Source organism: Cyrtonyx montezumae, unplaced genomic scaffold, assembly GCF_038088225.1.
Source record: "Cyrtonyx montezumae isolate F1298 unplaced genomic scaffold, pur_monq_1.0 scaffold_11, whole genome shotgun sequence".
NCBI classification, from domain to species: domain Eukaryota; kingdom Metazoa; phylum Chordata; class Aves; order Galliformes; family Odontophoridae; genus Cyrtonyx; species Cyrtonyx montezumae.
In genome coordinates, this window is record NW_027071837.1 from 2,088,793 (window position 1) to 2,116,730 (window position 27,938).

General features: G+C 43.0%; 2 protein-coding genes across 6 annotated transcripts in view; both read right to left on the minus strand.

Annotated features, from left to right (window-relative positions):
• Nucleotides 1-428: 428 nt before the first annotated feature.
• On the minus strand, nt 429-27,886 carry TAF1 (TATA-box binding protein associated factor 1). Of its 3 annotated transcripts, XM_065729319.1 has the most exons (39): nt 27,644-27,800; nt 27,333-27,450; nt 26,630-26,746; nt 25,737-25,856; nt 25,057-25,130; nt 24,192-24,410; nt 23,559-23,777; nt 23,192-23,393; nt 22,237-22,353; nt 21,863-22,030; nt 20,395-20,522; nt 20,190-20,297; nt 19,756-19,929; nt 19,483-19,656; nt 19,294-19,398; nt 17,958-18,158; nt 17,522-17,663; nt 17,283-17,413; nt 16,853-16,933; nt 16,054-16,203; nt 15,773-15,892; nt 15,426-15,601; nt 14,550-14,791; nt 13,820-14,027; nt 12,588-12,753; nt 12,216-12,427; nt 11,907-12,015; nt 11,618-11,716; nt 10,802-10,979; nt 9,703-9,770; nt 9,216-9,338; nt 8,370-8,462; nt 8,210-8,294; nt 7,676-7,743; nt 7,482-7,598; nt 3,816-3,914; nt 3,371-3,521; nt 2,427-2,604; nt 429-687 (listed from the first exon to the last, which is right to left on the minus strand). In XM_065729319.1, the coding sequence occupies exons 1-39, from the start codon at nt 27,767-27,769 to the stop codon at nt 471-473; spliced, it is 5,583 nt and encodes a 1,860-aa protein (XP_065585391.1). In that variant the 5' UTR covers nt 27,770-27,800; the 3' UTR covers nt 429-470. The 3 variants fall into 3 exon arrangements, with proteins under 3 accessions (XP_065585391.1, XP_065585392.1, XP_065585394.1); XM_065729320.1 differs by lacking the exon at nt 3,816-3,914; XM_065729322.1 differs by lacking the exons at nt 429-687; nt 2,427-2,604; nt 3,371-3,521; nt 3,816-3,914; nt 8,210-8,294 and having other exon boundaries at nt 7,510-7,598; nt 27,644-27,886.
• The window catches only part of NONO (non-POU domain containing octamer binding), a 38,216-nt gene continuing 34,596 nt past the window's right edge, over nt 24,319-27,938 (minus strand). For all 3 annotated transcript variants that reach the window (XM_065729342.1, XM_065729340.1, XM_065729343.1), the window contains exon 12: nt 24,319-24,329. The gene's annotated coding sequence lies outside the window, so the exon portion shown is untranslated. The remainder of the gene's footprint in view (nt 24,330-27,938) is intronic.

A 27,938-nucleotide genomic window follows, 5' to 3' on the forward strand; every position in this document is an offset into this window, starting at 1 on the left:
GCAATTTAAAATGGACAGGCAGGAGGAGAGGCAGTGTGCTCACGCTGTGCTCCCCGCACAACCCATCCCTTCAGGAAATAAAGAAATGCCTTCTAATCGTTACCAAACGCAGCACGGGTGTTTTATTCCGAGCAGCCTTTCTTTTCCCCTGATGGATGTGCATGAATCCAACAGGAATTATATTACATCTATTAAAAGGAAGAACAAATGATGGCGGTCTTCATTCCGGAACCAGCTCCAGATCACTGCAGCCCCACGCTTCAGCTCACCGTGCACTGATTCCTCAGTCTCGTGTTTTACAGTGGATTAAGACAATACAAATACTCGTGTAAAATAAAACAGCATATGAGAAGGCTGCTCCTTGTTAACACAGTGGTAATGCAGCAGCATGCCGTCCCTTCCATGAGAAACCCAGGAGCTGAGAGCAGCTCAGGTGGCGGTCACCCCAAGGACAAGGAGTCCCCAGGCAGTTACTCGTCTGAGTCCAGGTCACTGTCTCCTGCAATGGAGTGAAAATCCTCGCTGTCTTCCTCATCCTCAGACAGGTGGACCTGGCTTAACACGCTCGGTCCGCAACGCTGTTCTTCTTCTTCTTCCTCTTCCTCGGAGATCTCGTAGCCCCCGATGCTGCTGAAGCTCGTGTCCCTGGTGTTGGACTTCGGGTCTGGCTCTTCGTAGCTGCCGTAACTAGAAAAAAGGAGTATAGAATCATACAGTCATGGATTGGAAAAAGACCTTAAAGATCATCAAGTCCAACCACAACCCAACCATACTGCCCCAACTCTAACAGCCCCTGCTAAATCATGGCCCTGAGCACCACATCCAAATGGGTTTTAAACACATCCAGGGATGGTGACTCCACCACCTCCCTGCGGAGCCCATTCCAGTGCTTAACAACCCTTTCTGTGAAGAAGTGTTTCTTGATATCCAACCTAAAGCTACCCTGATGCAGCTTAAGGCCACTTTGCTAAACTCTGTTTCATGAAGAATGGAAAATATCAGACATTCACAAGCAACTCCCTCGTCCTGTCACTGCCACCAGTGAGAAGAGGCCAACCCCACTCTCACTGTAATCACCTTTTAGATATTGGAAGAGAGCAATAAAGTCTCCCTTCAGCCTCCTTTTCCCCAGACCAAACAGCCCCAGTTCCTTCAGTCCCTCCTCGTAGGGCACATTCTCCAAGGCCTTCACAGCCTTGTTGCTCTTCTTTGGAGCTGCTCCAGCACCTCATTGTCCATTCTGTACTGAGCTGCCCAACACTGAACACAGTGCTTGAGGTGAGGCCTCACCAGTGCCGAGTACAGGGGTGGGATGACTTCCCTAGTCCTGCTCTCCACACCATTCCTGATCCAGGCCAGGATGTCATCGGCCTTCATGTCACCTGGGCACACTGCTGCCTCATATTCAGCCCACTGTCCATCAGCACACCCAGCTCCCTGCACACTCATGTTATGCCGCATCAACAATTCTCTATTTAACTCCTGCAGAAGGTCGCTGGCTTGAGGTCCTCTAGGAACAACTTGGAACCACCACGCACTTGCATTCTGCCAGTGGTCAGCTGTGTAAAGTAAAAACCCGCCTCTCCTGAACCAAGACACCACCAGATCCTCACCCTGTCCTGATGTACTCAGGGCAGGAAAAGCAACTGATTGCTCCAATACCTCCTGTCTGGTACCTCCACTGGAGGGCAGACAGTGCAACAGCCACCACCAGAATGTGGCCCAGCCACACGGCCAGCATCCCACAGCCCACCCAGTACAGCCCCTCTTATGGGGAGGTTTTGATCATCTCTGCCAGGACAGGGCTTGCCTGTACAACACTTTGAGGCAGACAGGAACAGCACCGAGACACTCAATTCCACAAATGGAAAAAGGACAGAGGAGCTTTTGCCAATACTTAACAGAATGGACAGACAAGGAAAAGTCAGTCAGGATGTTCTCGAGCTGATATTGCTATCTTTGCCATTTTCTGAGAATGGAACTCCTTCCGAAATGCCTATTCTTATTCTTTTGTACATCAGCTCCCTTTCAAGGGAGGAAATGCTTATTCTTAGAGGAAGACAAAGCACATATCAAGTTAATCAGATAAATCATCTTCAAAGGCACCTCAATTCCTGAGATAATCTATTAGAAGTTTTTTTTTTGCATTGTCTTCAAAATCCACTATGCAAAGGAAATTATTTAACTTAGAAGGAAAAACATTTTTTCATTAGTGTGAAAGCAAAACCAATTTCCTATCAAGAAGTTTATAGCAATTATGTCTGCAACACTAAAAAACCAACAGAATAACTTACAGAACACAAGATACCCTTTAGCTTTTTACAATAAACACTTCAGAAAAGAAGAGTTTTAAGAGATCTGTTTTAAGAGAACAGATTTTGTTTTGAGGAAATAATTATTTGAACAAGATTCTCAGCTCTAATTACCTGATGTTACTGTCCTCCATAACCTGAGATGTCTCCCCGCCGTCGCCTTCGTAAGACATCATGCTTTCTTCATTGTCCATGCCCATTCGAGTGTTCTCTTGAAGAACATGAGGCTGTTTAGGTCTCACGGCGTTGGTTTCCACTTCTGAATCGCTGCCACTCTCACTGAGCTGGATAGCTGTGTAAAAAGCCAACATTTGGTCATAGATCAACTGTTCTGTTCTGTCAGTTACATTCACAATGTCTTTGTTTAAAGGATACGATGTTGACTTCAGTCACACATAGAAAGCATCATATGGAAAACTTCCTGCAAATGATATCTGGGAAGTCACACCACTGCCTGAATACCCATTTCTGAAGTTATTCAGAAACAACCTAATTACTTTTGCTACTCAAAAGGCCTTATTTATCAACTCTGAATAGCTTTCCACCATTACCCCTTCGTAAGTTTCAGAAGCTCTCTCTAAAAGCTACCACACGTTTTGATGTACGCCATCTTCAATGAAACAAGGAAAAGAATTGGAAGAACCTTCAGACCATCTTCTAGTACTCGGTAACATTGTCCACGTTACTTCATAGCAAAATAAATGTTGTGCTTTCAGTAAGCTCTGCCCAACTCCGCTGCACACACCAAACTATTCTCCCAGTCTCTTCTGAACCATGTTCAGTTTTACCTTATGAAGTACAATCAATTAGATCTCATCTTAACTCTGCTTCCTTCTGCGTCCATGCTCATTACACCCCTAAGTTCCATTTGCTTTCATTTACTTTTCACCTTGCCCTTTAGTATCTTCCTTTGTGACTACTGGGGCACTTGGCCTCCACGTCCCAATTATGGTTTCTGCTCTCTACCATATCTTTTTGTGATGGAAACACAAGAAGATTAACTGCGTTTGTGAACAAAGAGTTCGATTCAAACTTTTTATGCAAAACGGGAAACTTACATGAGAAAGGATTATCTCCTTCTTCATCACTCCCATCATCATCGTCCTCTCCATCCGACATGAGAAGATCTTCATACAGGACACTGGCTTGGGGCTGCTGGGCTGATCCTTCTTCTTCATCAGCAAGGTCACCGTCTGCATCTTCAACTTCCTAGGCCATACAGAATAGGGATGGTGAGATCAAACAACACAGAAACCACTGCCATTTCCAGCACGTGCCAACAATTTAAACCACGGTTCACCCCAAATTGTTCTCTCACTCTCACATAAATACTAATATTTAAAACTACACTTAGGTATCTATCTGTTGCTATCAATACTGCTGTCCTCCAGGGTGCCAGACACAGCAGAAAATCCATAAATAATGGAGATCTCTACTGCAAGGATGCAAGTTAACACAAGTTAACATGTAGACTGCAGATGGGATTTCTGTAAATATACTCACTGGGGCTGGAGTCTTAGGTTTCCCATCATCATCCTCATCAAACCCTTCAATATCTACGTCAGAGTCTTCCTCGCCCAGCCTACCTCGCCCCTGGCGCATCTGAATGGGGAACACAGATAGCAATACCATTGAGGAAGGCACTATGGACATGAGACAAAGGCATGACAGACATCCAGACCACAGTGGTGGGCAGGGAAACAAGAGGAGAGAGGAGAAAAATTGAAAAGAATATAGAATTATTCTAATATTCTACTCTCAGGACAAGGATCATTTCTCTTCATTCTTGGATCAGAGAGCACACAGTCTCCACATACCTTTACTCTGATGTGCTCGTATATATGAGATTTCCGGCCTTAAAAGTGCCAGAGTTCTTTGTTTACCTACATATTTCTGGAAAAGACACCCCTACATCTTAAAAAGTGAATGTTTTCAAAGCAGACACAGTTTCCATCAAATCTTTCCCTTCTCCCATTCTTCTCCCAGTCACCATGAATGCAAGGTAGAATCTGCGTGTTCTCTCTATCTCAAAGACTATAAAGTGGAAAATCTGAAGACCCACAAAAATCTAGAAGGCATTCCCAAAGGCACAGACAGACAAAATAATTAAAGGGATTGTTTGCATTCAACCTCTGTTGGTATGGATTATTCATGAATAGCTCCCACTAGTCTTTTTGGTACCAGCTTTCATCTCGCGGCCCTCCTCACCTTCTTCCTCTCTCCTGATCATTTATTTTCATGCTCCTATTTATCTCCTTCTGCTAGTCCTTCTCCTATAACATATTTTAAAACAGAGTAAAGACTAAGAAGAACATCTATGGTTACTGTAAGCAGTTCATTCATCATGATTTGATAGCTTTAAGGTGTCAGTGGTTTTTGTGGATTTTTTTTCCTCTTACAATTACAGTGGATCTGCAGTGGCAGCCATCTCTTCCTAGGTGTTCATACAGCTTCCAACCATCATTGGATGCATTGTAATAAGTTAATTATCATCCTTCATAACTGTAGAATACACTTCACCATTTCCCTGTTCAGAACCTACAAGGGACTGCATATTAGCAGACTGCAGCTGGAGTCGCCAGGTTCCTCCTCCCAGAAGCAGTGAAGCAAACCAACAGCTGGCCTTACGCAAAGTCTTTTGTGGCTTTTGGTTCCCTACTCTTTGTGCTGAAATTCCCACTGCTCTTTATATTTTTCTTATTCCATGAGAGCAGTCAAACTGAAGGAAACTGCACAGCTTTTGAAATAGGTTCCCTTCTCTGCCTGGGAAACCTGCTGATCTTTGTCACCTGTTTCCTGCCAAGTGATGTTTGCTTACACAAACCCATCTATCATGAAAAAATGGAGGATTCTGCCTGGAGTCCTTTGCTTCTTTGGAGCTGTGTCCATGGCAGACAAACAGCTCTCATATTGACAGACTGAAGCATCACATGACACACTGAGGGAAGTGCTGGTATCATACATATCAGCTGGCAAAAGTACACGTGGAAACAGGAGATGTAACATTCTCATAGAACTGCCACAAGCATCTTGAGAGGCAAGGATTTCAGAACTAAATGCAAAATGCATTTCTTTGGCACAGTGTTTATATTATTAAACACTGGTTCATCAAAATAAGCACTTATTCTTAACAGAATGAACTTGGTAAAACAGTGGCTCACAATCTCAGATTAAAGGTGAGATGTCAAGATAGAAGGCAGTACTCCTATGCAGCACAAACCTGCAGAGGCCAAAGCTGCAAATGGACTGTAAAAGGATTGGACAGATTTATAGAGAACAGGCCTCTCTGCAGCTCATAAAGACAATGGTCCACATGCAGCTCCAGCTGAAGGTGCCTGGGCTGCCAACTGCCTGAGGCTTCAGTGGAAGCATCACTGTATGCATCCACTTACTTCTGGTCACTGTCAAGAGTCAGAAAACTCGATCACATCAACCTCTGTTTTGTCTTCATATGGTCCTTTTTATAACCACAAACACAGCTATTGGAAGTGGAAGAAAGCTACTTTATCACCTATGAAACAGTTAAGTTTCACCTTTCAGTAAATTCTATGTCAATCACTGTCTCAAGAGTCCCTAAAACTAACACAAAAGAGACAAATGGACGTTTGGATAAAGTGCTCTAAAAGCCTCTAGTTAGTATTTAATTAGCTTTTGAGGAGCTAATGAGGAACTGCAGATTAGGATTTTGATGAACCAACCTTATAACACAGTTTTAATATCATGAAATGCCCAGAAGTGTTAAAAGCAGAAGCAATACCACTTAAATAAGGCAAAACAGCCTTCCTAAGAATTTAAACAGACATGTAACCTATAGACAGCTCTCCACTTGCTGCATTTGCTTTTTATATTCTGGAATCCAACTCCTGAAGACACATATGGGGAGATAAGTATGAGTCACCACGACTACATCTGAACCAAAGCCAAGCAACCATCAGCAGACCTGCCATCTGTGACAAATTTGGGAGCGTAGGAAGTGGGAGTGCACCTTCAGCCAAGAAGCACAGGGAAAGGGTGGCCATCAGGTGACAAAGTCAGGGAGGAGCTTCCTTCAGCAAACAGAGAGGAAGAGCAGACAACTAATAAGCAATTTTCACTGCCCAGGCCTCATTTCCTCCCTCAACTTGGAATAAAAAATATCAGAACAAATAATGCTGTTCCTAAGAAGGAAACCATCAGATGGAAAAAAGAATGGTATTTTTGTCCCTCTTCCTCTAAGTACTGGAATAGTCTTCAATTCCATCTAAGGGTGTTTGAAATGTTAAAGTATGTTACCCCCAACACTGTATGCAGACTGCTATCCTGGCCCCAGCCCTGTGATCTCTGTATATGTATTTTCCTAACATTTTTTAAACTTGTTTTTCTTCTTAAAAATAACCTTAAGAGATGCATAAATTGTTCTTGAATCAAGACCTTCTTTTCTGCTCTGATTTAACTAAAGCTATATACAACTTTCCAGATGAAATCACACCAGACATGCACAGAATAGAAAAATTAGTCATCTACAGTTGGGAAGAACAACTGCAAAGAAAGCTTTGCTGTCTTCCCACACTGAGCGTGCAACATTTAGATTTTGATCATTCACCCATGGTCTGTACAGAATAACTGACACACACACCACTGTTTGCTAATACAACAGTAATGAAGAGTCAAAAGTGTTATTTCCATCAGAGGCAAAGCAGAAAAATGAAAAGAATCTCAAAGAAAGCAGAAAGTATGTTCTGCTGACCATAGCAGGCATTCTTTGCTCACAGTAATCAGCCTCTTCAACAACAGCCTCACAGAACTGCTCTTCTGGCTTCTTCTCCAGCTGCAGTGCTGATGTTTTCCCTTGTGTTCTCCTTACCTTTTTACTGCTTGCTTTAGGGTTTCTAACTGCTCCATTTACAGTTTTTGAATTTGCAACTGACATTCAGTTGTACCTGACTATACTTGGCTCATTTTAAAATTGTTGAAGGTAAATTGCCTTCTTTGTCTTAGGGATCTCTTCCTCTGAAGCAGTATAACTGCTTCTAACACTTATCCTTAAAAACAGCTGTTTTAAGTACAACATCCAACAAAATAGAAGATAAACTGAAGACAGATTGAGAACAGTAAGCAAGAGGCACCTTTAGATCAAATACTCAGGAGACTGAAACTTAAAATCTCTGAAGACTTTGCTTGGACACTTACCTGTGGAGTGTAGGGACCTGGGGTCATAGGATCAAGACTTTCCAGATCTGCCTCCTCTAGTGCTGCTTCCTTAGCAGTAGAGATGTCTCTCTCAAGCTGAGTCAGGTGCTCATCATACTAAGAACAAAGAAGCTTGCTAAGGTTACTGAAAACTCAAAACATACAATAATATTGCAAGAGACTTGTTTACATACCTCAGCTAAAGTCTGATAACAGATGTTTACGATCTCCTGGGCTGTTTTTGTGTACTGACTGTCTGGCCCTGTAGTAATAAACAAATCTCTTTATGCCTTCTGACATTTGTTCACTGTCAGCTGCTGAGACAGAAAGACTGGATTTGGTTACACAGCTCTCATGAGACAGGTCCCTAAATCCCACTGCTTTCTGATCTAAGGAGAAACGAAGTGGGGTTCACGTTCTGCTAACAACGAGCAACCAGTTTGTTCCAGCATCAGTATTTGGCAGATAAAAGGTTGTAACCCTGTCAAACCCAAGTAAATTCTCAGAAACAATTCACTAGAACAGGGACGTGTAGTTTTACAAACAGTAAATAAGGCACCATGTGACAGTGAAAATATCACCAATTAAGCATCTCCTTTCTCAGCAAGGAGAAGCAACAATCCAGTTCAGTTTTCATAGCTTCAGGCTTTGACAGCACAGCAGAACAGGTGCCCAGATGTATTCGTTTAAGGACAGAAGAAGACTGAAGCCTTATTTTCACCACCTACCATTATACTTAATGCTGTTAGCAAGGACAAGGTTGACATCATCCAGGAAAGTCTCTCTGTTCTGGTATTTGTGTTTGGAGATATTCTGCAAGAGATTGTTACCCGTTAAGTAACCAAGACTGAATGCTCCTCAAGTGTCAGTTCAGCTCAAGCTACACACCTTGCAGATAGTCTCTAGATCCATTGGATTAGCGATGACCTTGTAATAATCAGGAACAAACTTCTTATTAACTGGATGATGAAATGGCCAAGACTGAAAGAAAGAACACAGATGTCCCTGCAGGGCCCAGCAAAAACTATCATTACTAGTACAATAAACTTCGGTCCGATCTCACAGTGAGCCCACAGTAATACACTGATTTAACAGCTCTGCGTGGTGCAAAGGTATAGAAATACTCTATAATCTTTTTCTAAACACTGGAAATGGTAAAAAATAAAATTAAAAATGGGATCAACAAAGTTTTAAAGGGGACAGGTCATCAGTGTGACCACTACACACCCTTGTTTCTTACTCCACTCAGACACAGATAGTCCATTTTATTGTTTAAGCTTAAGGGTTTTAGTATAATAAAGCTGATCCATGAAAAATGAGATTGAGTTTGGTTTGCACTTGTAAACTACATCTTTTCAGAGTGCTCTGAGATCTCCAAAGGCACATGGTACAATCAGAGGGAGAAAAATATGTTTTATAGTGAAAAATCCTTAATGAAGACCAATGGTTTTCCACTAAGGAGTGAAAGACATTGGCATCATTGAGGATTAAGAGCAGCAGAAAAAGGACAGGAACAGTGTCTTCACTCTGGACCAATGTTCCACTGAAAGGGGTTGGTACAGAAGTGTCTGCCAATCAGAATCACACAGGCCAGCACCCTGACACTGCACCCTTTTTTTCCACAGAGCCTTTACAGCCACAAGACATGTATTACCCTGTGATATACAGCCACTGGACTAGAATCAGCATGTTTTGCACATCGTGCTCATGTGTACACACACTGAAGCTACGTACATCAGGAACTGCCATCATCTTTTGAGTGACAATGTTATCCAAAATGAAAGAAAAGGCCACTTGGTCATCATCGTCCAGGAGGGGATTGATTGCTTTTTCTAATCGAGCCAGTTTATCTTCTTTCTGCAATAAAAGGAAACTCAGTGGCTGACCCTAGTCTAATAACTGCTTTTATCAGGATACTCTGTACCAAAGAAATTCCCATTCCATATTTATGAAGAATCTTGTAATTAAGAGAAGGAAATAACCTAGATATAAGCCAACACACAAGGTAAAGTAACTAGAGTAATGAACAAGCATCTATTTTTTGAGAGATTCATTGTGAACTGTAAAAATTCAAATACACCTTAAAAAAAAATCACAGTTCCCTTATTCTTCTCTCCTTATTGAAAAGTTGTGCTTTGCCTAGCCATGACCTCTATCTTCAAGCACCCTTGACCATTCCTCCCTTTCTCCACTCTGATCCCAACTCATTCACAAGACTTGCCTCCTTCAGCTTTTCATCACACAGATCCAACATGGACTGAGATATCTGAGTCAGTGAGTGCTTCGGCCCTGCAAGCATACAGCAAAAACAGTGAGATAATTCTGGCCCTGCTGGAAGCTTTTAGATCTCAACTACACACTACTGAACACATCCTGACGATGTAATATTTCAAAGAATTAAAAAGAGCATTCTTTTTTGTAACAATATGAAATAATCTTTACTCTTAAGCATCACTGCATATGTTTCTACTGCAGCTGGGAGTCTGTTCTCAAATATGTTCTTAACACACATGACAACTATAGCTTTGTATGGGTTTTATGAGAGAGAAGGTTATTTGTGGCAAATATTCACACTTCTACTACACATTTTGTTAAACTTTAAGAAGCCCTGTGAGAATGCAGCCGTGTCTGCAGAACACTGGCTGCTACGCCTTCCAACTCTTTCAAACTTTCAGAGTATGAGTCTTAAAATGTCTATTTGTTGCATTAAATCCACTCAGTCGAACAGAATGGTTGAGGAAGTCAAGATGGACATTTAAGGAATACTCTGAAAACCAAAACCACCGCATTAAGTAACTTCACAACACACAAAAACAACAGAGCTATGAAAAATCTCTCTTTAATTAGGATACAACGAGTTAGCTGTCAAAATAATAAAGGAAGCAGAAAAGGCATGAAACAAGTACTGCTAGTATCAGCATGACTGCTACACTGCTCAGAGATAAAATGCAGCTGGAAAACATTGAGCTGCCAAACGAGTACTTTCTGGACAAAGAGTTTTCTATCAGCAGTCAGAATACAGCTGACTTACAGCTGCTCAGTGAATTGGCACTTTCTCCTCACAGCTGCATTATCTCCTTCAGAATCTATGCTCATTTTTTCATGCAAGCTTTCTGACCTTTCCAACTGAAAACCAAAAAGTGTAAAATCATCACAGTAAACTCTGCTCAGAGCCACGTGTTCTAAGGCAATAGCTCCAGAAGGTGTGAATGATTCATACCCAACAGACTTGACTGATCTTATTTGAAAGATTCAACGTATGCCTCACTAAAGCACAAAGCACTAGCAACAACAGTTTCCCCACACTGTTAACAGCTTACCATTGTACGTTGCACTGTTCTTAACGATGAGTTCCAGGTGCTCTCTGAACTCCTCCCGTGAAGGATACTGCCGCTTACGAACATTTTCACGCAAGGTCTGCAAATCCATAGGCCGAGTAATGATCTTATAATAATCCTTGACAACTTTTGGATTTACTGGCGTGTGAAAGGGATACGTCTGAGGACGAGAAAAAGGAATGCTTATTAACACAGCACCAGCACAGTCAATCTCAATTTAACCTCTGTAGGCACTGAAGAAGAAAGTTTTTAAGCAATCAGACCACGGTGCCTATTTTTTTCTTCTACAAAATGTTTTTTAATACCATTACAAGAAGGATTCTCAGACAAAATCTTTGTTTTTGCAGAACAAAAGTTCTTCCCATTCTTCTATCAACTGCCTTCATAGCAGGATAAATCAACATGCGTCATAACAGCAGACGGTGACTTGAAAAATTGGAAGAGACTGAGGAAAAAAACATTCCCCAAATCTCTCCATCTGACACAGGAAGGCAAAACGAACAATTCCTTCTGTGTTAGAACACCACGACCTCTTTCCCAAGGCTCAAAAGGCTTACACAGTAAACAACCCAGCCAGTCTATGCTGATATAGTTTTCCCAAACATCACTTGCAACACAGTAACACAAAAAATAGGAATGAAAACAGGGAGCACTGGCTCAGACTCCTCATAGATAGCACAGACAACGCAGGGGGAAAAGCGGTGGCGTGTTCATCTGAGGAAAGGCTTGCATAATTCTGGTGTATAATCCATTTTAACTGCACTGCTCAAGGGTTTTAGTCTGTTAGCTTAGACTTACATTAGGAAGATCCCTCATATCATTGATGATGCCCTCCAAGATGGATGACAGTGTCACCATGGGATCTGTTCGGCGCCGGTGGATGGATTTATGAGGACGCTTAAGAAAACAGAGGCAGAGAAGTTAAGGCAGCTCTAAAATGCAACGTATTCATCTGCAATTCAGTTTACTAATGTTCTGGGTATGCGTCTGTGGTGCATGCTGAGGATGTGCAGAAGCAAAGGAACTGTCCAGCTGGTACAAACAGAACCAGAGATGCTGCAGTCAGCTCAGCAGCACCTTCACTCACGTTCAGGTAGTCACAGTGGACAGTTGTCCCTACTCGTCGCTTCTTCTTAGGAGGAAGCTGCTGCTTAGGAAACTTCAGGACCAGCGATTTCCTGCGAACCTCATCCGCACTAGTCAGAAAAAGAAACAAAGAAAACAGCATAAAACTCTCTCCTGTGATCCCTCTTGTGATCCAAGCCCATTTGTCCCTTAGTACTGGCTGTGGGCAATGACAGACACGACCAAAATGCAGTAGTAATGATCTGAGCAAAGCCCAGTCACTTCATTCCTGTGATAAATACGCATGTGAATATTCAGCTTCCTTCCTCACCTCTCAATCAGTTGCTTTCCAAGGACAATTTTTGTCCCTTCTACTTTGATGAGTTCTTCATTGTCGTTGTGAATGACTGTTTTTTCCAGCTCTTCCTCCTGCTCTTCTGTCATTGCAACAGGATTAGAAGGTGGGGCATTTGTTTGGTAGTAAAGAGGGCAGAATTTATTAGTCCTCATATGGCCAATTGCACCACATGCTCCACATTTTAGCTACAAAGATATAAGAAAAGTGGCAGATCAGAATTCACACACTCGACTCGTGGCAGAGGATCACTAAAATCCCTTAGTCACACCTTTTGTACACCACAGAACAGAGCACTCCTCCAGCACCCAAGATTTGTTAGCATGCTAAACATGTGGCTATGCTTACTTTCAGATCTGGACGTTCTTTCATTTTCTTGGGCTTCTTTTCTGGAGGGCCTTTGAGTTTCTCCTTTTCTTGGTTCCGTTTTAATCGTCGTAATTGTTCCTGGATCCTACGTCGCTCCTTCCGCATCTCCTCGCGGTGCTGCTCATCAAACAGAGCAAACTTCCGACTGAAGGAGGAGAAAAAGACACACATCAAAATCTTTCCACTCAGCTGATGATTTATCAGGTGCCCTTCTGTCAGTACAGCTTTCCTGGGACTTGAACCTCTGTCACAAAACTGGAGAAGTCAGAGTGTCTAGGCTAAGTTCTTCAGCTTCCAGTATGATGAAGGTTATTTTGGAACCTCAATTAAAGACACAGCCTTGGAGCATTAACATACTATAAGTAACAATGAGGTTATGAAATAAGCTATTCATTTTGTTTATTCAGTCTTTAATTCACACATATTACACAGAATAACTGTATGAGCAAACGCGCTCTCTTCCCCTCAGAATCAAACAATGGACAGAAGTCCTAATGTCCTCTGAACAGACAGCTATGAAACCACCATTTCTCTGAACAACAACAGTGCCAGGCTTCTGCACTCATTTGTTTCAAATCATTGACTTCTTAGAGTACTGTGCAATTTTCACAAGGACCATTTCCAAATGCTTCACAAAGAAAAGAGCACCATTTCACAGGTTAAAGGACCAAAGCCATAAGCAGCTTAACCAAAACTGCACGACTTCAGATGCTTAGAACACCCAGTGCCACTCTGCACAGTGCTCTAAATGTCACATATCCAAAGTGCAGAAAAAAAGATGGGTGATAGCTTGGCTCATTGTCAACACTACAGCTTTTTGATGGGAGCCAAGGAAAAGGGTCTGCTACGCAGAGAAAAAAAAGATGGGTGCTGTAACAACAAACTAGAAAAGGGGAAGAACTGTTTCACTGTAGATTTCCAAACTTTTATAGCCATCAGAAAAATGTTTGGACCTTATCATGACTTTATTCCCTATACTGATATTCCTTGCCTTCTGGAGCATGTGAAATTGAACCCTAACTAAAGGAAGGTCTCCTCTGAAATAGCCATCAGGCCCTTCCTTCAGAAGTGATAAAGCTGGTGTTTCCAATTTAACTAAAATGGATTGTGTATTTAGTAAATACAAACTATTTACCTACGTGATTACTTCCTACTCACAATCACATGAAACAGCCTGCAGGGAAGGGAAAGGAAAAGCTGAGTGGTCTCACATGAACTCCTCATCTTTGGTAGTCCGTATGCGGCAGTAGGCATCGATGACTGAGGGCTTCCGAACTGTCTCACACCTCACATACTCCTTCCCATCCTCATCTCTGAACGTGCGATAGATCTTGAGGCGGCGGCCGGTGGCGGAGGAATTAAGGCTGGTCACTGAGGCAGTGTCATCATCCTTGTGGGAGCTGGCAGAGGCTCCTGAAGCTAAGGTTACAAAGCAGTGTTTTATTTGCTGTGAAGGAAAGAAACTTTTAGCTGCCAGCTACAGACCTGGCAGGCTCTCTGTCAGAACACATTTAAATCACAAAGGTCTGCAGGAAACCCAAGCCTGGAGACAGATCAAGTACCTCATTTACCTCCAGTTACCAAATTACACACTGCTACAGCCCCTAAGTATAACAGAGTGCCATCTGCACACATACTGGCCGTACCTGTTTCACACACACAGTTGTATATACACACAAGATCCAATGAGACTAGCACAACCTGGCTGCAAGAATGCCCTTCTGCTTGTGAACTCATCTCGAATAAAATTACTAAATAAATAAATAAATAAATAGAGAGGGATAGAGGAAGGAAAAAAGAACCAAAGCTACTGGGCAAAGGCAACACTTTAAATGTATATTCAGCCAGTGATTGCTCAGAAGGAAAGTCCTAGATATGTGTCAATACTTTCACACTCTGACAGGCAGGATTAGTCACATTCTGGTTGCTGCAGTTACTTACACAGCCCCTTTTTGTCTCTCCTGTCCTTTTTGCCCCTGTCTTTGTCATTCCCACTGTCTTCTCCCAAAAGCATCCTCTGTAACTCCTTTCGTTCCTGCTCTTCTCTTTCCCGAGAGAGCTGAGAACTAGTTTTCTTGTTCTGTAACATATTCTCAATGTTTTTTCCCATCTCTTCAAAGTCACTGTCTTCAGCTGAGCTGCTGTCTGTGTCTGTTGACAGGATCTCAGTGGATTCCAGAACCCTGAAACAGGAGGCAACTTGAACATCAGTTACCTTCTCAGATATACAAAAGTAAAAACAACACAGAAGTTTTAAAGTTAATGTTGCAAATCTCTAATGAGCCTAATGTATTCCCCCCTCAGTCCTCCTGGAATCCAAACGTTCAAATTATCAATTGTTCTAAGCCTGTCTTCTCCACCAACTCAATTTCTCTATCATCAACACTACTATAAACCCTCCCTACTATCCGTTCTTGAGCAACGGAAAGAAATAATTCATGAAAAGTTTGGCAGTCCTAAAAAACAGGACATGGAATTGTTAGTTGCTACTCAATAGTTATAACCAAAGAAAGAAAGAAAAGAAAAAAGGGAATGAAAGAGAAGGAAATTGGTTGGTGAACTGATCTGTGGAACCCCTCACACTATTTTATGTGGCAGGCCATGCGATTCATTTTGCCTTTCCAAGAGGTCTACGACTGCAAAACACCAAAGCCAACCCTTAAGTTAACAGTAATGACCAAAGCCCTCTTTGTGGACCCAACCAGATGAATCAACAACTACACCACTACATATCAGAGAGCCCCAGGAAGTCATAGTTCTGGACTTTCAAGGTGGGGACGGGGTGGGGCTCACAGCTGTAAACATCAGATAACTTACTTATTTTGCAAATCAAAAATGCGCTGACACTCCTCTTTGTATCTCTCCTGATGTTCTGCTACAGAAAACCGAGAGCCACGTGCAAATTTGCTCATGGGGCCTTCTCCTGAACGAGCCTGCTCTGTAGACATGGTGCGTACCACATCAATTACTTCCCATCGGGACAGCTTCTTTATCTGTGGAGGACAGAGCAGAAATGGCTTTAGAGACATGCAAACAACGTAGCAGGTTGTGGATTTCAACTTTCTTACCACACAACTTGAAAAGCATATACCCCTTCCACCATCTGCTGCTGAAACCACCAACGAAGAGAACTTTGTATTTGTCTGCTACAGGTTCAGGCTCACCTCCTCTTCAGGCACTCCAAATTTACGCAGAAGTTGTTTGGCATTTTTGAGAGAAAGTCGACGAAGATCAGCATCTGTCCCAGTTACTGTCTTCTTCACAGGCTGGGGTTCCTTATCATCCTGTTCAGAGAAAGGTACAGCCTAGGAACAATTCCACATAAAAATCTTTCCCAGGGCCATTTTCAGACATTTTCTCCAACCAATATTCCGTATTTATTCCCTTTCTCTTGCACGACTTCCCACTTACTGCTGCTTGTTCAACCTAACCTTGGGAGCAATACCTTTTGCTGAGTAGGTTTGTTTGGAATCTTCACATAAGAAAACCCTTCACCACAGCCAGTAGGATCTGCTACACCAGTCACTTCTAGAAGACACTTGCCCTTCATAGCAGCAATGAAGGCTCGTGTGGTGTTCCACGGGGCCGTGCGCACCTGCCAGCATGAAAACAAACACATAACAATCCTACTACCACCACTGGTCATTCAAAGCTGTTTAGTTTTCTATTCTTTCTATCATAGAAAATCTAGAGTTGGAAGGCACCTTAAAGGTCCAGTTCCAACTCCTTGCCATGAGGTCTCCCTGAAGCCTTCTCTTCTCCAGGCTGAATAAGCTCAGCTCTTCTTAACCATTTTTTGTAAGAGAGCTGCTCCAGCCCTCTGATAATCTTTGCCACCCTCCTCCAGGCCCACTCCAACAGCTCCACATCTTTCTCAGATTGGTGATGCCAGACCCACATGCAGTATTCCAGTGCAGAGCAGAGGGGGACAACCACCTCCCCAGCCCTGCTTTCCACTCCTCTTTATGATGCAGCCCAGGATACAGTTGTCCTTCCAGGATGCAAGTGCACACTGCTGGCTCATGTGCAGCATTTCATCCACCAGATCCCCAAGTCCACAGGGGATCCCCTCCACAGGGCTGCTCTCAATTTCATCTAGACCGTACTCATATCTGGAATTGCTCAGACCAATTACAACCCCTTGCACTCAGCCTTTGTTAAACCTCATTAGGTTCACATGGCCCCATTTTTCAAGCCAGGTTCCTCTAGATGGCACCCCTTCCTTACATCACCCTGACAAGTACCTCATCATCGATCTTCATTTGGAAATCCTCCTCATTCTCTTCTTCTGGTGCAAAGAAGGATTTCTCCCCGTAACCTGCATCCTGAAGAAAAATATTATATGTGCTGTTTGTCCCCCATACACAGTCACACACTGCTTACTTTATGCTGTAGAGATCCAGACAGAAACAGAAACACTTGCTTACAACTTCCCTTTAGTCAAAGGTAGAACATAGCTGGTTCAACATCTAAATACCAGGCATAAGTTCTCAGCCATTATATTTTTAACTCCCTGCTTAGACAGCAGAAAATATAGCAAGCTACCCAGTTGTCAGGGGCCTAATTTGCCTACTACAAAGCAAAATTAGCTTTCGGCTGAAGGTGTTTCCTAATCTCATCCTTCACAGAACTGTTTGTCAGTAAGTTGCCTTAGAGCCAACAAGGAGCACTTACCTTCAGTCGCTGCTCAGCTGCAATCATGCTGTAGTAAGCACAGCACTGCTCCGGGGACACCATTGCTCTGATCTCTTCCTCTGTTGGCAATCTGAAATCCGGCTTTAAAACCCACCAGTTTGAGTCCATCCCTGAAAAAGGCACAGGTCAAAGACAGAGCAGCATCCCACAGACATCAGATGCCAACGTCATCCTAAGTGTATTTCCAGATTTGGTCCACGATGACAGATCTGAAGTACCTGTACGTTTGAAATCGGCGCAGAGCTTCAGCCGCTTGCGGATGCTGCTCTCTGAGTGAGAGGGAAAGGCCTTCTTGATATCCTCCATGCGGATTCTCCGAGGGCGGTCTCTGCTTTTCCAGAAGAGGCGGTAAATGAAAACCTACAAAACAAAAGTCCAAAGAAAGAATACAACAAAGCTGCAGAGGCAGTACGAACAATGCTATTTTTACAGTGACTACCTCAGACTTCCTATTTAAAGCTCATTGTTTCTGGTTAAGCTTACTTAGTAAGGGGTTTTAAGCTGCTTATCTGCACCAAGCACAACCACTTTTGTAAATAACGTGGGAAAAATATTTGTCTTGAAATTTTCTATATAGAAACCACATTGGGAATGTCCATGCTTTGAACAGAAACTTCCACTAAAGACCTCTCAGATCCCGAAACTATCACATACCTGCAGAAAATCTCTGATGTGAGTGTTAGCTCGCTTAGAGTTCGGACCAGGTACTTCATAAAGTGGGCACTCCTGACCAACTACAAAAATATCCACTAATTCTCGCACATAATAGCCTTGTCGTGTCCGGATGATCAGGAAATCTGTCTCAGGCATCTTATGTAAATAGATAGGGGCCCGGAAAAGGTTGTTTTCAAATGCCTAACGAGAGAAACAAATCAAGGTTTGGAAGTTGAACAAGTTTTCTCTAACACAATCTATGAAAAACATCTCAAAACCAAACCAAAGCTCCCAAACATTCTAACAGTACACTGCCATTAATAACAGAGTCATGTAGACACACAGTCACCATGTTCCCTTCTTATTAAGAGAATAACCAAGGACAATGCACAGAAGCATAACAAAACTTAGAACAAATGCAGAAAGAGTTTGAAGGGCTCTTTGGATTTACCTTTAAGGAGGTACTTTAAAGAAAGGACAAAAAGGACAAATTTGCAGACAAATGCTATAACCATGGAAAAGAGTCCATGACAACTCACAGCCTGGGAATAGAAGGCAGTTGAAACAAAGTCTGAAGGCTTTGCTCAGAAACCAAGGCTGCAAGAGCCTAACCAGGATAGTAGAGTGCAGTAGAGTTCAGCCTTTAAGAGTAAGAGAGCCACTGAGGCTTCCAGAAGTCCTGGTTTAAGCAGGATGAAGTCCTCCGTGGTTTGAACAACTACTATTAAGTAGTTCTGTGATTATTCTCGACAACAGAGCTTCTTTTTTTTTTTTTGTGGTACAGTCATGAACAGAATTATTGCTGCAGCAACACCAAGCTTATATTGGAGTTGATTTATTTTTACACTTACTATGGCTTTTGTAACCACTTGTTCCTTACAACATTCTTAATTTGTCTTCTCGTCTCAACTGCATACATTTCAACAACACAGAAAGGTTCACCATGGTGGAATTCCTCTCACCAGTATCCAGCTGGCACCCAGCAGACACTTAACAGTGCAATTCTCAGTAAGAACATGCATGTTTTTGCTCACAGACCACAAATCATGATCAATCCGTGTTTCCTATCCCCTCCAAGTCTGGCTTAACTAAATTTCCCAGCATTCAAGCAGTTTTGGCCTTCTATGTAGGCTCCTCTAACAACAGCACTTCTAATGTAATTACAGAGCAAAGAAGGAAAGATTCACCTCCTACAAAATCCTACCATTCCTACAAAATTTTGAAAACCACGTAACAGAGAGACATTAAAAAATATATATAAAGGCCAACAACTGCACTGTTATCTGGAAACACAGAGACTAGGAGCAAAATCAACTGGTACACCTGTTTTTCTCACCTGCAGCAGCTGGCCTGGATGCAGAGAACCCAGGAATGGAGAAGTGTGACAATAAACAGTCTCTCCATATTTACAGTCTGGAGCTCCCGGATCTTTGCCAGGTTTCTGCAACATGCAGTGGAAATGCAATTAGCACTCAGCAGGAGGCAGAAGAAAATCATTGTCCAACAGCAAAACTCACACACTCACCCTTTTGTAGTAATTTTTAATCTTTGTTGCCATGCCAACCTGCATCATTAAAGGAGCATTTTCTTCACTGTATTCAGCTAGAATGAGATCTCCATCTTTGCCAGTCAGGTCCTGCGGTGTGCGCATGAAGAACATTTCACCTCCCCCAGAAGCCTGACGTTCCTGCTCCCTCATCTGTGCCAGTGAAAATACAGCATGAGGAAAACAGCACATGAAGTAGATCAGCTAAATGGAGCCACAGCAGACATTATACATGCAGAGGGATAACTGTACCTTAGCTTTCTTTTTTATATGCTTCAGTAGAGGTTGCACGGCGTGGGGCCCTGGCTGGGACAGGGCACCAAAAGAATATTTCTTCAGGGGAGGTCGATGAAATTGTCGAAGCTTCATAGGACCCATGTGGGTGGGAAAGAAGGGCTGGCGAAGTTCCACTGCTGGAATAGAGTGCTAACGCAGGAGCAAAGTAAATATTAAGAAAGAATGACACATAGCATCTCAAGATCATCCTTCAATTCAGCTGATCCTTACATAAGAGAACCTAGTAATACTTTTAGGTCTGCTGGTGGTAATACCAATGCATTCAAACTCACTTATTATCATACATGTTACTCTTTGACAGAAGGTATTCCTCAATCGTATTTCCAGCTACAAAGTTCATTACCAAGGCAATCCATCTCTCACTTTATATGCAGTACTGCTGTGACTACCTGGATGATGTTGCCTCCGAAGGTTCCTCGAAGTCCCTGCTGCTTAGGGTAGTAAAACTCATCGTTGGAGAGGTTCCAGGGATCCTTCACCTCCGGCTGAGACATGTTCTAATTCAATGTTGAACAGAGACAGGTGTCGAATAAATAAATCAGTCACTCCTCCCAGGTCATTCCCAACCTTCAAAACATTAAAGCTTATGCCGACCTGCTGTGGTTCCTCCTTTATGACACCTGTTTTTCCCAACAGAATTCGGCTCTTCTTTAGAGAAGATTCTTTCTTGTTTTCCTTGGATGGAGAGTTCAAAGTCATTTCTTCCTTCTCATCGGGAATTTCTAAAAAGACAAGTAGGCACGCTGTAAGCACTCCCCCCTAGCGTCCCTTTTCAGTATCACAACTTCCTGCTAAGCTGGAGCTTGGTCAAGACTTTTTAGCCCTTCGTTCAGTTTCTGAGGCGACTACCCTCCTCCCGTGCTCCTCTTCTCTTTTTCTTCATAGCCCCAATTTCCACACTGTAATAACTGTCCTCACAGGAGTGGCATCTGTAGTACAAGCCAGTGAATCTTTGTCAGGTGTGTATTGTTTTAGAGAAGATCCAACAAAACATGGGGTATCCATTGCTCAACACAATTTACTAATAACAAGAAACAGCATCTGTTCTGCCAAAGCTGTTCTAAAGAGTTGAAGGTCAAGATCAAAGGAGTGCCAAAATCATTCCCTAAGTACAGGTGCTAATAAACCTTTTCTTTCCCACGTACATACACAACTTGAAAGTGAGTCTGAATCCAAAGATAATATGGACCTGAATCCAAAAGAAATTCTCAAAAAATTCTCACCAAGTACTTTGAATTTGAAAGTTCAAAAGTGGGGAAAGAGTGATTCTCCAGTGAGATTTTCACATAGGAATCAAAGACCAGCAACATCAGCTTAGTAAATGCTACACCAACCTCATGCAGAGGTCTCATACTACTTTAAATAAAATGAGAAAGGTTTACCTTTGTCATTTATTTACATAAACATCTGCAATTTTGTTGTATATTTCAGATGCAGAGAAAAAAAATACTGCAAGTTTGGAATTTTTTTGTTGTTTTGCACTTTAACAAAGCTGAAATTATAAATGATTGTCAAGGCTTTAGGCTAATAGCAAAACCAACACATAGAGAAATGCTTGTAACTGCCCCCACTTTCCTGAGAAAGGAAATGCAATCCAGACCATAGCCAGATAGATTTATCTTTCAATTACAAAAGGCTGCTTGAAGATTCCATCTGCTTTTTCAGGCTTTAATTACAACCCATACTGAGAATGGCATGAGCTACTCCATTACTTACTTCCCTCCTTTCCCTCTTCAAACCAGCATGCCTGCAAGTAGAATTCAGGCAGTCACTTCTAAAACATCCCTTATGCTGACATTAAGTCTGAGGGCATCAATTTTTACTCTCCTGCTACTGCTATTATCTTGGGAGCAGAAAGTGTTTGCCACACTGTTAGTCACCAGTGCTGCTGCCTTTCAATTAGGCCTTCAATCACTTGCAAATTATTTTCAAAAGTCATTACAAGGAAAGGCCACAAGCACTGACCCAGATCATTTATTTCCATTACAGTGCAATTATAAATCCGTGCTTCTATTTCCACTTGCATTTTCCCATTTGAGTCAAATTTCTGAATGCCACATACCTAGAATTATGTTTTCATCATTTGGATCAAGTGTCAGGACAGGGGGATCCAAGTATGTCTCCATTGCCTGATCATCCCAGATGATATTGTCTTCCCACCGGCCATATACTAACTCTTCATTATCAATTGGGAAAATGGAGTACCACGGCTTGTCTTCATCCAGGGAAACTGCAACAATCATAAGGCAGACATTTTTATATGTTAAATTGGCAGAAATCCATTTTAGAGCTCATCCTTCACATCATCTTTACTCAACTTTCTCAGTCTTTCCGGGTCTTCTCAGACTCACAAAGGCAAAAGAAAACTCAAATCTGAAGCAAAGAGAAGCAGCCAACACTTAAAGAGATTAGGGTGAAAATTAACATCCTCGTTACCTTGCTGTTCAGAGGTCTGCTTTTCTTTGCCCTTTGCCAGACCTAGGACTCCTGCTACACCTGGTTTCTGTGCTAGTGGAATGGGTGGATTGAGCAAGGAGCCACTGCGGTTCAACCCTAGAAAAAAGGAAAACAAAAGGAACATTTGCTTGAATTTGAGTCAGGGAGGTATTGTAGATACCTGTTTCTTAGTGATACACAAAGAGTGATTGCCAGTCTGAATAAGGATGGTCTACTCCTATGGTAACAAACACGATGCCATTAAAATAGGTAAGAGTAATTTACAAAAAGTCCACCCACAGCTTACTGCTGGCCTCTCCAGTCTTTTCAAAATCACATTTGGCTAGCTCTGTGTATGTTGCACAACAAAGCATAAAGTGCATTTCTGTGTGATCCTTATGAAAGGGAGGGGCTCTGTGCAGACAGTTACCACTAACAGAACAGTTGGTCTGGCCTCCAGCAGCTTCCCATCTGATCTCAAACTTGTCATAGAGAAAACGATGGCCAAGCAGACAGGAAGGAATTGTTGTGTGGAGAGTGCTTGCCCCAATCCCTTGCCACTCTACCAGGGCAGACCAACTCACATCCACATCACATGTGCCACTTAAGTTTATGCTCGTGGAAGGTATAAGACATAACACATGTGAATGGACTCATCGTGTTTAGGACGTACTGTAGGTTTAGATGCAAAGTTGGACAGATCAGATAAAGCTGTGCTAAAGTGAAAACTGTAATAGAAAGCTACCTCCAGTGCTCCTTCCCAGCATTTTGTACCAATAGCTGAACAGCAAAGAATTGATGCTAGCACCCACTAAAGATAGGTGTGATTTGATGTTCCCATTTGTTTTTCCTTGCAGAAGCGAGGCAAGATATAAGAAACATAATAATTCTGTATTTGAGAGGAAAGCACACAATCAGTCAGCTCTAATACAGCTCATACTGGACCATTACTCACCTTGCTGGGCATTGTATGCAGTGGCATTTCTAGTCATGCTTGATGGCAGCCAGCCTGCCAAACTTGCCCGCTGTGTTTTTGTTCCTTTGTGTTTGACATCTTCTCCATTCCATATAACATCATCTTCCCACTGGAGCTGTGTCACCATAAGGAAGTGCTCATCAGCGAGCAGATCATCCTTCTCATCCACCAACTCCGCATCCTGGAGGGAAAGAATAGTTTTTTGAATACTGACATTAGACTTTCAAGCTAAAGGAGAAACAATAGAAGTCTCATACTGTATGCTGCACAGCCATCCTGTCCCTGCTCTCAGTGTGTGATCCACAGCAATGTGCAGAGCCACACCCCCACCCAGATACCCTCTCACCTTCTCATCTGCCTGTCCTTTAACCTCCTGCTCTGTCTTCTCTTTCAGCTTGAAGCCATAATCAAATCCACTGCCATCTTCTGGGATTCCCAGCATGTCATACCAGAGCTGTGCTGGGCCATAGCGCCATTCTGCCACCTTAGGCTTCGTATCTGTCACCTTGTCAGTATCCCCAGCTGACTGGGAAAACTTTGATTCCACAGGTGCCATCATAGTAATCTAAAGCAGAGCAAATAGAGAATGCATTATGGGAACTGTTATGCCACTGGTCTGTGCATCAGTAACAGGTTTACCCTTCCAAGCTGCCCAGCTCGTTCTCAAAGAACAGAAGTGTATCTAAGAAGTGCTTTTCCATACCTACTAGCTGCCTTAAGAACGTTCTGCAATTAGACTTCTTGATACAAAGAGGATAAGTTCTCCTATTGATCCTGTACCACAGATGCAGCCTTCTCAGTAAGAAGCATCACCTGAAGTCACTGACTAGCATCTGGAGGAGCTTCTGCACTGCTGGAATACAAGCCAACCCTGTCCTCCAGTTATATTCTGGAAGAAAAGCTCTTTACTCTAGAAGCTGCTGTCCCATCCGCCACTACCCCAGTGCTAGCTGGCAACCCTAAGTCTCAGACATCCCACCTCATCATCTGAAAGGCACTGCTCAGGAGGGGGAGGAGCAGCAAACTCGTACTCCCAGGGAGATTTTCCTTCCACTCCGCTCTCAGCTACACCATCACCCTCCTGCATCTGCACGTCCTGGGCCAGCTCCCGATGTTTCTTCTTGCGCTTCCTGCGGGCGCTGCGCCAAACCGACGGGATGTTCTTCCCAGGGCCGAAGAGACGGAGGAAACGCAGCACCTAGAATAGAAAGAAAGCACTGTGGAAATGCCTGCCTGCCTTTCTTTACCCCACCTGAAAAGCAGCATCGAAAGAGAAGGCTCTGAAATTCAGAGGCTGAACGACAACCCCAAGCCCCTGATATCTTAAGCAATCAGAGACAAACGAAGACTGTGGCCCAGGATAAATACATTTATTTCCATCACAGTGCAGTTTCCCTATTTGCATATTGCAACCTCCATAAACTGCATTAATCAAAATGGAAAACTTTCCCTTTTGGTTCTTCTATAATTGAGAAAGCTGCTTTTATGCACTGATAATTTTTCCTTCAGATCTTGCACTGATTTCTGTGACATCTGAGCATGTTCAACATTGATGCAGTCTCTGACATCACAAGCTGAGCACCAAATATATGAATGCACTATAACTGATTAAAAAAACAACAACAAAACAGGGAAACACCAGATTTGCTTATGCTAAGAGTATTAATTAAAATATGACATATAAAAATGCAAACCCTTTAGCTTCTTAAACGAAGCATACAAAGGAGGCACTCTCATATATACATATATATATATATATCTACTACGTGTCTATAATAAGATACAATTCATTCTGAAAAGGCTCACACCATAGTTTCTTCCACTTTCCCACATTTTAACAATACCTTGCCTGGTCGAAATTCCGGGAAGAGCTCTGTAACACTTGGCAACAGTTTGGTAGCATCTCGCTGCATGATTCCTGCAAGAGGAAGTGTGAGTTTACCTTCTTTGGATTCTGCCTGCCTGGATTCTTGATGTCTCTGACTCAGAATCAGAGGTGCTGCTGAAATCCAGCTTGTAGGAGGCAGCGGAGGAAGGAGCAATGATGAAGGGCAAAATGAAACCATCTCCACCTCAGATACTACTACCAACTTATAAACCAAGGCTTCCTCCAAACCCCTAATGCCACATCTACTTTTTATATCACATTATGCAAAAACCAAGCCTCTGCAGATGTTACAGGTACCATTCCTGTTTAACCTTTCATTTTTTCGTATGTGTTCCAGCTGAATTGCCCAACTACAACTGAGAGAATGGGATAAAAAAAAATAATCAAGTTTCATTGTGAACATCAGTATTTCAGCAGTCCTTAAGTAATTAGAAATATTATTCTTTACTCTGGGTTTTGTACAGGAGCTCATCTCAGACAGTCCTGTAACACTGAGTCAGGACAAAGACCGACCTTCAGATGCAGTCTGCATGCAGAATTTTGATGATACGTGGGTCCTTCCCACAGCACAAACTGCTGTGCAGCAATGTCACAGACATTCACACTGCCAGAAGGAAGAAGGAAGCATCCACTCACCAGTGGCAGCTGCATCCTTCTCATCTTCTTTCTTTCCAGGTACCGGAGGTGGTGGTGGTGGTGGCATCAGCTTGGAATCAATATCTTCACAGTCAGCATCATAATCATCCTCATCTTCATCTAACCAGTTAGGAGACAAGATTGTATATTAAGCTGACTACAAAGGAGAGCAAGACAACCTTCCCATCTGTACTGTCTCATATCCACCACTTCTCAGCCTGCTGAGAGGACCATGCCTCTTCTTTATCTGAACAAGGAAAGACCATCCTCATCTCATAACTAAAACTCTTACCAGTTCAGCTTCCTTCACATTAATTTGCAATACTGGAACATAAAACACTTAAAGGAAACTTAAGTAGGAACTTAAAAGGGAGTTTAAGTTAACCACATGTTTGAAAATCTGTTCCTACTACACAGAGATCTCTGGCACCAACAAAGAACTGAAGTGTTCTCTGGAGAAAGTCACTTGGAAAAAGAAATCAGAGGTAAAAAAGGGGAGAGGTTATGACTGACGTTACGTTCCAAGGGTCCAGGAACTGCACTCTACCTCTGATTATCCCTGAGAAGAACCTGACTGCCTTAATAACTTCTCCTAAGAACACAGTTTAAAGAAATATGAGCAAGTATTAGTATTCTCTGCAGGAGATCCCAGAAGAAGGATGTTTGTTTCTCTTCTGAGTGTAGTTTAAGTCTGATCAAGAACTCCTTCTTTAAAATAGGAAGACAGCAAACATGGCTTGATCCTGTGAACATGGTTTCACAAAAGCTTTTATTTTGCTTCTCGAAACAATGAGGGAAAAGGCACAACAGTACCCACCAAGAGAAATACTGCCACGGCCAATTGCCCCAAAACTCACTCAACTAGCTAGAGCTGTAGTGTTAACCCCATTTACCTTGTCTTCCAATCGGCTGCAGGCTGCCCATTGCCTGCTTATACCTACGGCTTTCATCTTCTGCCACTTCATTAATGTCTGAGTAATCAACAGCATCTTCTGTGCTCTTAACCCAACCTACAGAGAAAAACATCTGGTCAAAAAAACACATTATTCCGATGTATATTACCAATGTCTGATTTTACTACGTACTCCTGAATCCTTCTCTACGGGTCCTTTTCTTACAGGAATAAAAACATCTAATTAACTTTTCACATCAGAATATTTTCTCCTCATTCCAACCAAAAGCTCTAAATTTCTCCTACAGACTCACCGGTAACTAGCTTTAGCACATCAAATACCTTTCACTCACCCAATGAAACTGTTAGAGAAGCTTGTGAATAAATAAATAAGCAAGAAATATAACAACAAGCCAGGCAATATTTTGGCTTGTAAGAGTTTAACACACAGATTAATTTATTTGTGAGATAGAAAGAAGGATAAGAAGTAAAACACTAAAATTTGTAAAACGGAAGACATACAAAAGGGAACAGGAGATAAGATGGGATTCATTCTGTTAAGAAACAGAAAGTAAGGCCGTTGCCAGAGAATCTGTCACCAGGCACAGTGCTATTGCTTGCAGCCCAGATGACCCAGGTGCACTCTCTCCTCTCTAAGGGGAGCCCTGACGCTGCCGTTTCCTGCAGGTACCCCAGTCCCTGACCTTCCTCATCCAGGTGGGCTCCGTCAGCCTCCGGGTTCTCGTCCTCACTGGCTGTGATCTCGGTGATCAGGTTGCCCAGTCCCAGGGCACCCAACCCGGCCAGGTGCTTCTTGGATTCCTGGAGAGATCAGAGCCACGTCCCATCAGGGAGGCTCCTCCGCCTCCCCCGCCCCAGCCCGGTGCCGGCAGCCCCTGCTCGGCACCCACCGCCCCTCCGAGGCCTACTCCGGCCCCGGCCGTCTCTCAGCCCCCTCTTCTCCCTCCACTCAGCCGCGGCACCGACGGCACCGTCCCGCAGCCAGCCGCGCTACCTTATCGAGGACGCTGTCTCCCTCGAGCTGCCCCGCCTCGTTGATGTTGCCGAAGAGGAATCCGGCCAACGAGAAGGGCTCGGCGCGGCCGCCATCCGCCTCCTCCTCACTCTCCGAGTCCGACATCGCGGCGGCGGCGCCGGGCCGGAAGCGGAAGTGGGCGGTGCGCTGAGGGCTACAGTCCCGCACAGCGCCCCCCGGCGGCGCGGAGGGCGGAACCGAAGCGACGAATGAGTCAACGAGAGCCGGGGGGATGAGGAAGGTTTTTATTACCATTTAATTTTTGCATAATTTA

What these genes read in the sequence shown, in the direction of transcription:
- TAF1 (XM_065729319.1), bottom strand. Translation starts at nt 27,769, where the DNA reads ATGTCGGACTCGGAGAGTGAGGAGGAGGCGGATGGCGGCCGCGCCGAG. An exon ending in TTAAAAATTACTACAAAAGG is followed by an intron (nt 19,399 to 19,482) that starts GTGAGTGTGTGA and finishes TGCATGTTGCAG; the next exon opens with AAACCTGGCAAAGATCCGGG. An exon ending in ACCAAAGATGAGGAGTTCAT is followed by an intron (nt 12,754 to 13,819) that starts GTGAGACCACTC and finishes CTCCTCCTTCAG; the next exon opens with TCGGAAGTTTGCTCTGTTTG.